The sequence below is a fragment of the Nyctibius grandis genome, chromosome 4, assembly GCF_013368605.1.
Source record: "Nyctibius grandis isolate bNycGra1 chromosome 4, bNycGra1.pri, whole genome shotgun sequence".
Taxonomy (NCBI): Eukaryota; Metazoa; Chordata; class Aves; order Nyctibiiformes; family Nyctibiidae; genus Nyctibius; species Nyctibius grandis.
Window position 1 is genome coordinate 83,102,313 of NC_090661.1, and position 13,176 is coordinate 83,115,488.

General features: G+C 61.7%; 1 protein-coding gene across 1 annotated transcript in view; it reads right to left on the reverse strand.

Annotated features, from left to right (window-relative positions):
* Positions 1 to 702: 702 nt before the first annotated feature.
* PSD (pleckstrin and Sec7 domain containing) overlaps positions 703 to 13,176 on the reverse strand; it is a 37,187-nt gene continuing 24,713 nt past the window's right edge. The window contains exons 10-16 of the mRNA XM_068400001.1: positions 5,670 to 5,713; positions 4,199 to 4,377; positions 3,280 to 3,350; positions 2,552 to 2,709; positions 2,069 to 2,213; positions 1,223 to 1,366; positions 703 to 942 (exon numbers count right to left, since the gene is read on the reverse strand). Of these exons, the coding sequence (XP_068256102.1) occupies positions 703 to 942; positions 1,223 to 1,366; positions 2,069 to 2,213; positions 2,552 to 2,709; positions 3,280 to 3,350; positions 4,199 to 4,377; positions 5,670 to 5,713 (981 nt within the window). The remainder of the gene's footprint in view (positions 943 to 1,222; positions 1,367 to 2,068; positions 2,214 to 2,551; positions 2,710 to 3,279; positions 3,351 to 4,198; positions 4,378 to 5,669; positions 5,714 to 13,176) is intronic.

The following is a 13,176-nucleotide window of genomic DNA, read 5'->3' on the forward strand; positions in this document are numbered from 1 at the left end:
GTTTGTGGTTTTGTTTGTATTTTTAAACAGTTCCCAAAAAGCATCAAAAGTAGCCGCAAAAACCCCTCCCTGGTGGTCAGCTCGATCTGGTACTAAAAAGTGCAAAACTGTATCACAAAAACCGTTCAAAAGTTGTAAGAAAGCAGGGAGGGTGCAGAGGTGGCTGGGGTAGCAGGGAGGGGGCCAGGTGCCATCACCCTGGCTCCCCTGGCCACCAGCCCCAGAAGAGGGGACAGGCTAGGGCTGGCCCCCTCCTGTCTGCCCCCCATGGCACAACAGAGCTGGAGGAGAAGCAGCTGCTTGCTTCGTTTTGCTGTGGTTTTTTTGTTGTTTTTTTTTTTTTTTTAACCACTGAAGAGTTGAGCCCAGTGGGTGGGTTTCAGTTGTCCCCCCTCCCTGGGGTGGAGGACTGGGTCCTGCAGCCAAGGCAGGACAAGGAGGGGCAGGAATGAGTCTGATGGGGCCAATGGTGTGGGCAGCTCCTGTGGGCAAGGACTGGGGACGATCCTGCTCTGCCACCGTCTCCGGCAGAGGGGCCGCAGCCCTGCCTGGCTGGTGCTGGCGGCCAGGGAAGGGCTGTCACCCCCCCAGGCTCGTGCCACAGATGGACAGACTCATGCAGGGTCTTGGCAGGCACATGGCCTCCATCCCAGCACCAGGGGCAGGAATGGAGCTGCAGCGCGGGCAGCCGATGCCCCTCGCTTACGACTTCTGGGAGTGGCCAGGGGGCTGGCGGCCCGCGCGCTCCGAGACGTTGCGCTTCACCTTGGTGGCCGTACTGGAGGGCTCCGCGGTCAGCGAGGGGCTGGAGTGGGATTGTTTCAGCCCATCGTCCTCCCCACCTGCTGTGTCAAAGAGGGTGGACTCGAACGCTGCCAGGTCCTCGGAGCCGGCCTTCAGCTTGGCCCGCAGCAGCATGGCGTAGGTGCCGTAGCGGGATTTCTAAGGGGCACAGTGCAGCAGAGAGAGGGGTTGGCACTGCCCCTCAGCCAGCATCCCAGGGTGGGGGGGATGCTCGTGGTCCCTCCACCCCAGCCAGCATCCCAGGGTCGGGGGGTGCTCGTGGTCCCTCCACCCCAGCCAGCATCCCAGGGTGGGGGGATGCTCGTGGTGCCAGAGCACGGCAATTCAGCTTATGGGGCTGAGGGGGTCCCATCACTCGGGATAGCCAAGCAGGCAGGGGCAGAGGGGCTGGGGGTGGGGGCGTTGTCTCCCAGCTCACCTCAAACTCCAGGTACTCTTCCTTCTGCTTTAGCTCCTCATACTCCTTGCCCTTCATCTTTTTCTCGGGCAGCGAAGAGCGATGCTCCAGCAGCTCCGCTGACATTGTCTTGAACTTGGTCTCATGGCTCTTCACTTGCTCCTCCTGGAGGAGGGTGGCACTATGTCAGTGCCCCGCTCTGCCCTCTGCTCTGCCTCCCCAGCAGCGTGTGCCAGCTGGGGCCAGAACAGGGTTGTTTCCCCACCCCTGGCCCCGCCTAGGTCCAGCCAGGATCTCAGCTTCTGCTCTTTTTTTTTTTTGGGGGGGGGGGGGGGGGGGGGGTGTGTTTGGTTTCTTTTGTTTTTTTTTTTAATACGGCAGGCAAAAAAGCACAGGCCCTTGGGGGCAATCAGCTCCCGCCTCGCAGCGGGATTCTTCGCTGGTTGCATTCTTTAAGCAGAAGAATTTAATCCCCTCTCAAACTAGGCTGGTGGGTTTTTTTTTTAATCCTTTCTGCTCTATGAATAACCGCCCTGGCACGCACGAGTGCCAGCTAATCCCCCCCTGCCGGTCGCCTTTCAAGGTCCTGGCCTTGGCAGGACCCTGCAAGCCATGGTGTGGGACCATGTTCTCCTCCATGGTCTGATTCCATTGCCTGTCTCCTGTCCCCGCTGCCAGGAACAAGACCTCGCTGCCTGCCCCCAACCTCAGCACCCCCTTGCTCCGTGTCTCCTCAGCCATGCTCCCTCAGCCCTGTACCCCACTGGGCGTGCAGCACCACATGGGTCCCTCTACAGGGGACACTGCCACCAGCAGACCCAAGAGATCTGTCCCATGCTCCCAGCTACCCCACACACCATGGCCCACCTGGGACAGCCTAGTGCAGGAGCTGGGCAGCAGTGGGCGGCTGAACTTCTTCTGGGAGCCAATGGCTGCGGGGAAGGGGGGTGCAGAGAACATGGCTGCCACCACATTGATGCGTGTGATCCACGAGTGCATCTGTTCAGGGTTCCTGGGGAGAAAGGCCAAACCACAGGTAGGCTCTAAGTGGCACTATCCATGTCACAGGCAGAGGGACCTGCCCTACAGACAAGATCTGGGTCCCCCAGGCCTGACCCTGGCCAGCCATGGCACCTGGGGCTCTGCCCCCAGCGACTCTGGCCCTCATGAGCCCACTGGGGTGGGAAGAAGAGGAGCTGGTCAAAGCAGAGCACTGACACCAGGTCCCTTTCCTTCCAGAAAGGGCCAGGACAGGAGAGAGCGATGTAGCCCTAAGCCCCATCCCACCCTCCACCCCAGTTGGTCAAGCCTCTGCACCCCAGCACGGGGCCCAGCCCCTAGGGGACTCACTGTGCTTGGAAGAGGAAGACCCTCCAGTCAGCTGTCCTGAGGTAGAAGACGTTGGGTCGCTTGCTGTAGTCAGACGCCCGCGTTGCAAGCGAATGGTGGATGCTAATAGCGTTCTTCAGCTCCTCTTCCGCCAGTGCCTTCCCTGGCTTATACTCCTCCTGCGAATCATGGGGCGTTTCAGAGCCAGCTTAGGGATTCACCCCACCACGAGTCAGCTCTATGAGGCTGTGGGGACTGCAGGTGAGTGCTTGCAGTGGTGGGGCTTGGACATCATCCTCTGCCAGGCTGCTGCAGGCTCTGCCTCCAGCTCATGCTATACCCATGGGGAGAGGCTGCACAACCTGGGTGCATGGGCTTGGCAAACGCACAGTGGCTGTTCCCCACTGCCCCACAGTTGGGCACCGTGTGTGCCTGCAGGAGGCTGGATTTGCAGCCCAAATCCCTGCCCAGGGCAAAGGCCCCGGTGCCTCCTCTCTCCCCAGCCAAGCCCTTGCACGCAGGGCCCTTGGTTGGCACCCACTTTCATCACCCAGTCTGAGCCCAAGTATGCCGGGAACAGAGATGCCACCAGGTCCCCAAGCAATGGTTCAAGCAGGCATGGTGCTGGTTAGGAGGGGCTTTGTGATGCCACGCACTGGAGCCCCTCTCTCTCTGCCGTGACCTCCCTCCCTGGGCTGGGGACGATCCCTCTCCCTGCCACAGACACGAGCGGCCCCATTGCTGCCTACCTTCTGCAGGTAGAGAATCATCCCCTTCAGGATGGCGTGGAAGGGCTTCCAGCCGCGCTTCCCTCGGGGCGCTGCCAGGGAGGAGAGAGCAGCCCAGATATCAGCCCCAGCACTGAGCGGGGGAAAGGCATCTCCCCCCTTCATCCTCCTCCAGCCAGCCTTGCCACGGCGCACGTCACCCCACCCCGGGGACGGGCAGCGCGCCAGGACTGTCCCCGCACACCTGAGCCCGTGCCGGCCGCGTGGCTGGCAGATGGTGCTGCTGGCAGGGGGGCCGCCTGCCGCCCCCCGGGGCTGGCACCGCTGTGCTCCCCGCCTTGCCGCCCGCCTCGCCACTCGGCTTCATCACCGCCTCCCTGCTTGGGGACGGGGATGAGGCGGTGCTGCCCGCCAGGTAGTGCTGGCTTTGGAGGGCGGCTACATCTAATCAGATCAAAGTGGTATTAGATGGCCAGGGCTTAGAGGGGATTTTACAGTGAAAACGGTGAACGTGCCTGGCAGCGCCCAGCCAGCGGCAGCCCACTGTGCAGCTTGTTTGCTGCACCACAGGACACCTTCCTTCATCCCTGCCATCCTGTGGCAAGGGTGCATCCCCCGGGGAGCCCACCCCACCTCCCTGCCTGCCCCCTTCCCAGGGCCGTGGACAGGGGCTGTGCTGCCCGCTACCATCTCAGCCTCTGCCCAGCCCTGATGGTGGGGGTGGATGGGCAAGGAGAGGCTTTCAGGCTCCCCAGCCTGGGGGCTGAATTACGCCTGGCACAGCAGGACAGACAGGGCACAGGGGGCTGATGCTGAAGGCTGGCATGATGCTATAGTCAGACGTCGCATAGTAACTCCTGCCCTGCTCCCCCTCGGGTTTCTGGAGCTCACCGGTGCCCTCTTGCTCCGAGTCCCTCCCATGGACTCCCCAGGAACTTACTTTTCTTGCAGTCAGGATCAGCGTGGATCTTGCGCACTAACAGTCCGTGCTTGTAGATGGTGATGCTGGAGTCTTGGGAGAAGTCCAGAAAGGGGTTACTGCAGCTGCTGATGCGCTTGATTGACTTTGGGTTGGGGTCTGCCAGCTCCGAGAGGGACTTTCTCAGCTCCTCCTCATCTCTGCCAGGCACAGATTTGGGTGGGGAAAGGGTTTGTTACCTTGCTGGGGACAACAAATACCAAGCCTCCCACTTGCCAGTGCCGCTTTTAGGCATGGCTTCTGAAAGGGAGGCCAGGAGCAGCAGACCAGGCTGAGCAGTCTCCCATCACCACTGGAAGGCATCCCAAACCCAGCCGTGCCTCTGTGCCCCCGTCCCTCTAGGCAGCTGTGGTGCTGCCTGGCCCCTCGAAAGAGAAGGCACTGGCGTGTCTGCTGCCGGCTCAGGGTGAGGCTCCTGCCTGCCCCAGGGAGCGAGAACCCTTTTTGGACAGGGTGGAGACTGATGCCAGCCAGGCTGACGAGCCAGGGGGCCATGGAGGAGCAGCAATGCTGGGCTTGGCATTACCGCAGCCCCCCAGCCTGTGGTGTATGGGCTCGCAGGTTCCCAGCTGGCAGGAAAGAGTGACTAGAAGGGAAACTCCCCCAAAGAAGGGGGTCCCCATGCCTTCAGGGCTGCAGTTGGACTATGGGGCTCAGCTCCACCAGCAAAGGGGTTCAGGGAGCCTGCAGTGGTGAGGCCTCGGGCAGCACCAGCCCGGAGCATGAGTGAGCAGGACGCAGGCAGCCCCGGCAGCAGGAGGGGCAGGCCCCCGCTTGCAGTTTCCCTCCAGGTCATGGCCCCTCATGCTGAGGGCAGGCTGCATCAGTGCTGCTCCCCGCACCCGGCAGGAAGATGTGGGAGCCCAGCGCTGCTGCCTCCCCCCTCCCTCAGACCCGCTCGCTGCTAATTAAACCCCTCAGCATCTGCCGGCGTCTCCATGGCAGCAGCATTGGCTCAGCGCTGGCGGTGCCGCCAGGCTGATTAATCCCCGCAGCGCGGGCGCTGCCGCTCCTGCTGCGGGAGATGGCAGCTGTGGGCGAGGGTGCGGGCACCCTGCGGGGCCCCGGCACAGCCACGGCCCCCCAGAGCCTGCCCGCTCCCACCCTGGGCATGGCCACAGAGGCACGAAGCAACGCTGAGGCTGTGGGGAGCTGGCCTTGGGCAGCCTTCGCCCAGCACACCGGGGAAGGGGCCCCCAGCAAGGTGCTGAGGGCAACCAGGGGTATGCTGCCACTGCAGCTCTCCAGGCACCCCCATCCCATCCCACGCCCTCACAGCCCTGCAGCACCATGGCTGATGGGGCCTCTGGGGCAGGGTGGTGCTCCAGCAGGGAGGGCGGCAGGGGTGAGGAAGCCCCCCGTGCCGGCAGAGTGGCCCCGCTGCCCACCCTGTGCCGTGCGGCAGTGTCCCCTGGGAGGGATCCATACTCACATGGCCCACTGCAGCTTCTCGTTCTTGATGGAGCCATACAGCGCCTGCGGAGAGAAGAGCAGAGGGTCAGCAGGAGAGTGGTGCCAGCTCAAGGGAGCTGCTCTGTGGGACTGGGGGGCATGCCAGGCTGGCTCAGGGGCACTGGAGGTTAAGGCAACCCCAGGTCAGTTCATCCTTGTCCATCCCCGGACAAGGATGGACAAGGCTCAGCCAGCCGGCTGACCTTGGTTCAGGGCTACAGACACCTCTCCTGGGCACCAAGGGACCTGCAACCCCACGCACGCCCAGGGCACAGTGCTGGGGATGGCTCTGCCTGTCTCCTCTCTCCTCCCCTTCCTCCCTGCCTACCCATGATGGGGGCACGGCATTAGCAGCACGATGGCAAGGTGCACCAAACGTTTCCAAGCCCTTGGGAGAGCCACTTCTCCCCACTCCAGGGCATCCTAGGCTGGCCAAAGGGATGGCCTTCTGGAGGCCTGGGCCCCAGGAGAGCAAGCCTTCGGGCTGGACTTCAATGGTGCACGCCTGCACCCTGCTCAGCAGGACTTCAGCCTGCCCCAGCACCTCCAGCAGCTCCATGCCACGGCGCACCACAGCCAGTGACCTCCCTGCTGTCGGCTGCCTGTCCTGGGCTGGCAGAGGCGGGCTCATGGCAGCACCCACCACTCCACAGCGACGCGATGCTCCCGTGGAAGGCTGTCCAGGAGCATGCTTAGGCTTCGGAAGACTTCAGCAGGGTGCTAGCTCTGGATTTTCAAAGACACCAGCACGTCGTCATTCATGAGGCCCTCAGAGGACCTCATGGCTGGTCAAGGTAGGATGGGTGTTTGCCCATCCTGGGCTGCTGCTGCTTGGGGTGGCTGTGGCCTGTCCCTACCCCTTCCCCAGCACCTCCTAGCACCGTGACCTCCGTGCCGGCCCAAACACCACCAAGCTGAGCAAGGCAGGACCCGCTGCCTGCATCTTGGCACAGGAACAAGCTAAGCCTGCCTGCAGCGGGATGCTCCGGGGCCCCTCTCCCAAGCGTTTGTCCGGTCCGAGCTGGGCGCAAGCCAGAGGCACTCAGCATGGCTCTGCAGCCGGTGAGGCTCTGGAGAGGGTTGCAACACAGTGCTCACAGAGGGCTCTGGAGCAAGATCTGGAAGGCATCATCCTCGGAGGAAAATAATCGAGTCTTGCACAGGCTGTTCAGGCAGCTGTCAACATCCATCACGGGGCCAGAGACTGCTGCTGAGAGATCTTGCTGGTGGCTGAGGAAGTACAACTGGAGGCGTGCAGGGGTCTGGGAAAGCCAGCCAGCAGACAGGCCCCGGTGGTGTCTGGGGAAGGGACATCCATCACTCCCCCGAGAGGCACAGCAGCCAGGACAGAGCGAGGACCTGGCTCCTCCTGCACTTCACCGTCAGGGAAACACTGGCGCAGCACCAGCTTGTTTCTCAGAGGAGGAAAGGGATCGTGTCGATCTAGCAGGCAGAAAGCGGGGTTCACTTGTCTCCTGGGAAGACAGAAGGCTCACAGAGGGAGTATGGCCTCGGTGACCGAGAGGAAATTAGACCCCAGTGCCAGAGGAGCAGGATGCTGAGGTGTGAGCAAGGCGGCCAGAGGAGCACGGGTTGCAAAGAGACCTAAAGAAGAGCCTGGGGGAAAAAAAACAACCCAAAGTCCTGCAGAATATAACCTGGGGGTAGAGCAGGGGGAGAAGCAGGTGTCTCAGAGCAATGTGGATGATAAGGAATCATCACGGGAAACAGAAGGGAAGGGATCTTACTCACTGCTGGGGACACAGCCTAGAGATGCTGAGAGTCAACAAAAACGAGACTGGAAAACTGGCAGAGAGAGGTGGGGACTGGAAACTGCAGAAAAGCTCCTCAGAAAAGGCAGGTAGAACAGGACACGCGGCAATACAGAGAGGGGTCAGCTCTGCGCCCCAAGGAAGGGAGACGTGAACCAGCTGAGCAGGGATTTTGGAGGACAGGGCGAGGCGCCGCAGGAGAGGACTGCGGCCCCCAGCCCCACACAGGGCTTGCAGGAGGATGGCTGCTAAATGCCGAGTGAACGAGCCGATGTCAGGAGATGCTTGGGGAGTAATTCTGGATGGCACAGTGCTGGAGAACAGCTCGGCAGAGCACTGCGCTACAAAAAAACTGGGCTCTGGGACTGTCAGCGAACACTTCAAAGGCTGAACTGCCTTGTGGCTTCGAAAGGCTCCAGCTGCCCCACTACAAGCCCCTGACAGCATCCCACAAGCCTGCTGCGGGCAGGAGCTGCCAAGTACCCCCACCTCAGAGATAGGGAGCAGGGGCTGCTCAGCACTCCTGTGCGGGGGGACAGTGAGAAGGCAAACGGGGGGGCTGGGAGGATTGAGAGGGCAATGCAAAGCTTTACGTCTACACTTAAATCCTGCCAAGATTCTGCTTGGCTAAACGCCACCCCCAGCCAACACCGGTCTCGGGAACAAAGCTGGTGGACTCAGCCCAAGTCCTGGCTGAGAAGATGCACTCCGGCCACAAAGCCCAATCCGCTTCTCTGGCCCCGTGGCAGTACCACTGCCCGTCAGTCCACCAAACTCCAGGCTTTTTGGTGCATGGACCGTTTCTGCTAGGGAAGCACAGGCGGTGGAGGCCCCTGAAGCCTAACTCACAACCACGTCAGCAGAGACCAGAGACACCCGTGTCATTGCTCAGCAGGTCTCTCTCTCCAGGCTGTCTTTGCTCTATGGATTCATTCCCCCTGGGCCTAAAGGACGGCACCTCTTGGCAGCTCTGAACTTGCAAGCACTGCCTAAGAGAAAGCAGGGCGCTGGCCCAATGCCACCACAGCTGACCCCAAGTGTGGTTGGGGTTTTTGTCATCACTGGGTTATGAGCTCACTGCTGCAGCATGCCGGGCTAGCCAGCCAGCTCTGCCCTAGACATGTGCAACACTGAAGAAACCTAGGAATACACTGTCCCAGCGGGATTTCTAACTGAATCAACAACATCTTTCTTTGTTGCGCTCCCTCCCAAAAGCAGGCTGAGAGGACATCCCCGAGTCCTGCTCTAGCAAACGTCTCCAGGAGGGGTGGGGGGCTGCACTGGGCAAGAGGCAGGTGGCTCTGATGCCCCAGACCAGCTCTAGCGCCAGCTCTGCTGGGGACGGCCCTACACAAGCAGGGCAGGGGGAAGACGTCCCCCTTCAGCTCCCCAGCCCAGAGCAGATCAGAGAGGAGATCCAGTGCTGGTTTTGGGAGCCAAGCAGCAAGCTGGCCTGGACACAGCTTTGGCACAGACAGGACTGTACCGAGAGCTGTAGCCCAGCACTCAAGTAACGGAGGAGGGTTAAAGCAGGAATTTAGGCATCCTGCAGAGGGCTTTAACCCTTTCTGGGGTGCCTCTTTTATGGATTATAACTCTTGCGGACATGTCCCCTTTCCAGTGTGCTGGTTCCTTTGCTAAGCAACAAAGAGCTCGGCTCTCAGCGCTGCAAGATGCCCTGTGCAGGTCAAGGCTCCCCTTCTTCCTGCCAGCCCCACGACCAGCCACGCTGCGTGACATTCTGCAAGACAGACGCCACAGACACCAAGCGCCCTCCCCGCAGCCATTCTCCCTCTCTCCGTGCCTGGTACCTTTTCAATACAAGAGCTCAATTGCTAGCTTTCCCCAACTTTTCCTTAGCAAAATACCTTTTTCTACACCCAGCCACAAAGCTCTGTCAGGTCCTCCAGGCACTCAGACCTCAGTGCGCAGATACGAACGGCACTGTCAGATCAGGGACGTATATCAGTGGGAACTGTACCTATCAGGTCCCTTATTCACCTTCACGGCCTCCCCTCCACCACTGCCGCCTGCCCAGCACGCACAATCCATGCTCAAGAACAACTCATCATCTGGCACACATCAACCCTGCTGTGCACACCCCGTGTCCCCCTCCTCCACTGCAGAGGGGCTCCCGCGTGCACACAGTGCAGAGTGACTTGGGGACAGTTTTTTCCCCATTGGGTGGGCCGCCACAGGGACAGTGTCCTATGCGTCACCTTCCACCCTGCTGCAGGCAGCAATAGCAGGCAGCAGGGGATGGCTACCCATCCCTGCCCCACACTTTCGATTCAGCAACATCGTAAGTTGCACCAACATCTTTCAAAACATCCCTTACCCAGCTGACTACCCACCCCCAGGACGGCAGACCCCTCTATCCCTCCCAGCACAGCCGGGAAGCAGTGACCGAGTGTCTCCCTTCCAACTGCATGTTTCCATCTGAGTGCGTCACAACTTACTGCTGCCCCCAGACCGTACTGCGCTATGACAGCATCACTGCTTGGCACGGCCCTGATGTCCCCACCGGGCTGGGTTTGACCACAGGGGCAGCCCAGGTGGCTTGCGGGTACCCCTGCCTGCTTTGCCCCAGCCTGCTTGCAACACGGGGGCTGGTGAAGGCTCTTCCCTTGCTGCTACACCGGAGGCAGGCACCTGACTGAGGCAGGACGTGCCCAGAGGCAGCCTGTTCGCTTCTGCCCACCTAGGGCCGATGTACACCAGCGTAACACCTCCAAAACGGATGCCGGCTCACAGCGAGCAAGCTTTTGGCAGTAAAAAAGCCCTTTTTTGTCCAGGCAGCCACTCCTTCCTCTCCAGCTCCGCTCAGCTGGGAGCCAGGGCTGCGGCTCTGCCCCTCTGCTCTGCCTTGCTGCTCTCCCCGCCACCCCAGCCGGGTGCCAGCCTGCCCCGGCCGGGCTGGCACGGCTCAGCGCAGCCCTTGGCGAGGAGCCCGCAGAGCTTGTCGCTTATGCTAAGCTGGAGGGCTGGTCCCAGCGGTACCGCTCTGTCCTGGATTCTTCTCGCAGGGATGTTTTCGAGCAGACGTTGCTGTCAAAGCATCGTAAGCGGCGCAATGTCACCCAGGTCTTGCCTTGCTCCCGCTGCCCTCGGGGTGGGATGGGGGAAGGATGGCGGGGCTGGAGACGGGGCCCCTCGGGCGGAGGGGGGCTGATGGGGACCCGTCTCCGCAGAAATCAGTCTGGGGAGGGAGACGGGGCTGGCTGCTCGCTACCTCCACGCCAGGGCTGAGGCTCTCGCAGCGGGCAGGCCGGCGGCTGTCCGGGCGTGTCCGTCCGTCCGTCCGCCCGCCCGCCCGCCCGTGTCCCCGCCGGGGCGCAGTGCGCTGCGCATCCCCCCGCGGCGCCCGCCGCTCCCCCGGCCCGCCGCTTACCGGCTTCTTCTTGCGGCGGCTCTGGAGGCGGCTGACCACCAGGTCGGTGTAGAGCACCGGCTTGAGGGTGCGGGAGCGCTGGGGCCAGCCGTAGCAGAAGGTCTCCGCGCCGCGGTAGTTGCGCCCGTAGCGCACCGAGCACATGGAGCGGGACCGCATGCGCCCCGCGCTGCTGTTGATGCTGTTGACACCGATCATCGTGCCGGCGGCGGCGGGGAGGGGGGGGCAGCGGGGTGCCCGGCGGCCCTGCCCGGCCCTGCCCGCCCTGCCTGCCGCGGCCCGCGCCGCCGCCTGTTGAAGCCGGGCCGGGCCGGGCAGGGCTCGGCGGCTGCTGCCCGACAGAGGCGGGGCCCCGCCCCGCCCGCCGCAGCCAATGGCGACCCGCGGAGCCCGGCCGAGCCGAGCGGGGCCGAGCCGAGCCGAGCCGAGCCGAGCGGCGGAGGCGGGTCCGCGCGGTGGGACACCGACCCTGGCGCTGATGCCACACGAGTTGCCGGCGCTGGCCCCGGCGCTGGCCCCGACGCTGGCCCCGGCGCTGGCCCCGCTGCACCACCTGGCCCTCCCCGCCTCCTCTCCGTCCCAGCAGGGAGAGCGGGAGCGGGTGGCTGGACCCCCCTGGGCTCGTGGGGCTGGGGGGCAGTGGTGGTGACATCTCAGGGGCTTCCTGGGCTCCATCGGGCAGGCGGCTCCTCCACTCTGTACCAGCTGGGGAGGCTTCAGAGCTGCTGCTGCGGCCTAGCCTGCACCAGGGACCTCCCAAGGGCTGAGCTGGTAGGAGATCTCAGATCTTCCATCTTCAGTGCCCACCCCACACTTAACCCTCCTGCCCATTCCTTCAAGGTCAGGCCAGAAAAATCAGTAGCTGGAGCCATCCAGCTGGTTAAGGGCAGGATGTAGACGCTCCAGGCAGCTTCTCCTGTGAAGAAGCAAAGGGCTGGGCATTCTTGCAGAAGGCATGAGGATCGATGAGTAATTTAGTTAGGCTTGGCTGAGTAGGAGATGCGGCCAGTGAAGAAGGGGAAATTTTCCACTCTGTCCTAACTGCTTGGCATAGTGATCACTGGGCAAAACTTGCGAGGAAGGGGGCATGGGTGCCTGGCCTATCAGCTGTGCTGCGCTGCCCCTGAGGCTGGGGGAGCCACAAGAGCCAGGGGCAGGGCAGCGTATTGCTCCAAGGGGAAACAGGCAAAAAACCCAATAGCCCGGGGGATTACACTGAGGAAGCGTTCCTGAGATTATAGCTCAGAAATGGGAGCCCAGGCTTTCTTCCCACATTGCTAATCACTTACCCAGCACTCTGAGCATCTGAGCCGTGTGGTTGTGCCTCCAAGCTGGAAGGTGGGGGCCCATCCTATCTTCCTCCCCCGGGGACCCAACTGCATTGTTAGGCTTAGTTCATTAACATCTGTGAAGTGCTCCAGCTCCTAGGCTGGAAGGCGGCACAGATTCGGCTCACTCCTGCAATCGCTAAGCAGCACCAGGGAGAAATGGGGTCTGATCTGCCCCTACAGCGTTGCTGCCAGCCAGCAAAGCACAAGGTTAAGCTAAAGTAGTAAGGAAGAGGGGGAAGAGCTGAGGCTCCGCAGAGTGATCAATGATGTAAAGGTCAAATCCACACCTGAAATATAACAGCTAACCAGCAACAGTGAGTGAAATCCCAGGGGGGCTGGGCTAAAATCACACTGACAAGAGAAGAGCAACCAACATCTCAAGAGCTAACGAAAATACCACCAGCTCCAGGAGGTTCCGCTTTGCCTCCTTCCTTGCGGGGTGGGCAGCTGCCTTCATTTGGCCACAGGAGTTTGGGTCCAAGCCTACAGACATGGGCATCCTCGGGCATGGGTACTTATATCCTTGGGAAGGCTCCCTGCCCTGGTGGGGAAGACACCCAAGTCGGAGAGCTGGGCAGCCCTGCCTGCAGAGTACGATTCTCCAGGGGAGCTTTCAGAGTGAGAGAAAAGGATTTCCAGCAGCAGCAGCCGAGTGCCAGTAAGGCATCGCTGCCTTAGCTCCAGCAGCAGTGCCGTGCAGGGCATGGCGAGGCACTGCCAGTGAGGGGGACGTGGTGTTCAGCTGTGAAAGCACAAGCTTTCAAGTGTTTTCGTTTCTTCTGCATAAAACTGGGATTGTTTACATGTATTATCTAGTAGCAGATAAAGTTCTCATCTGACTCAAGCTGCCACCCGCTCTCAGGCGTTGTGCTGCCTTTGTCTTGGGACTCCCTGCAGCCAAAGATGAGAGGAGCACCCAGGCTCCCCACAGGTCTGTTCCTGATGCTGTCCCCAGAGTCACAGAGCATGGTGGCCTTGTGTCCCTTGCAGCCA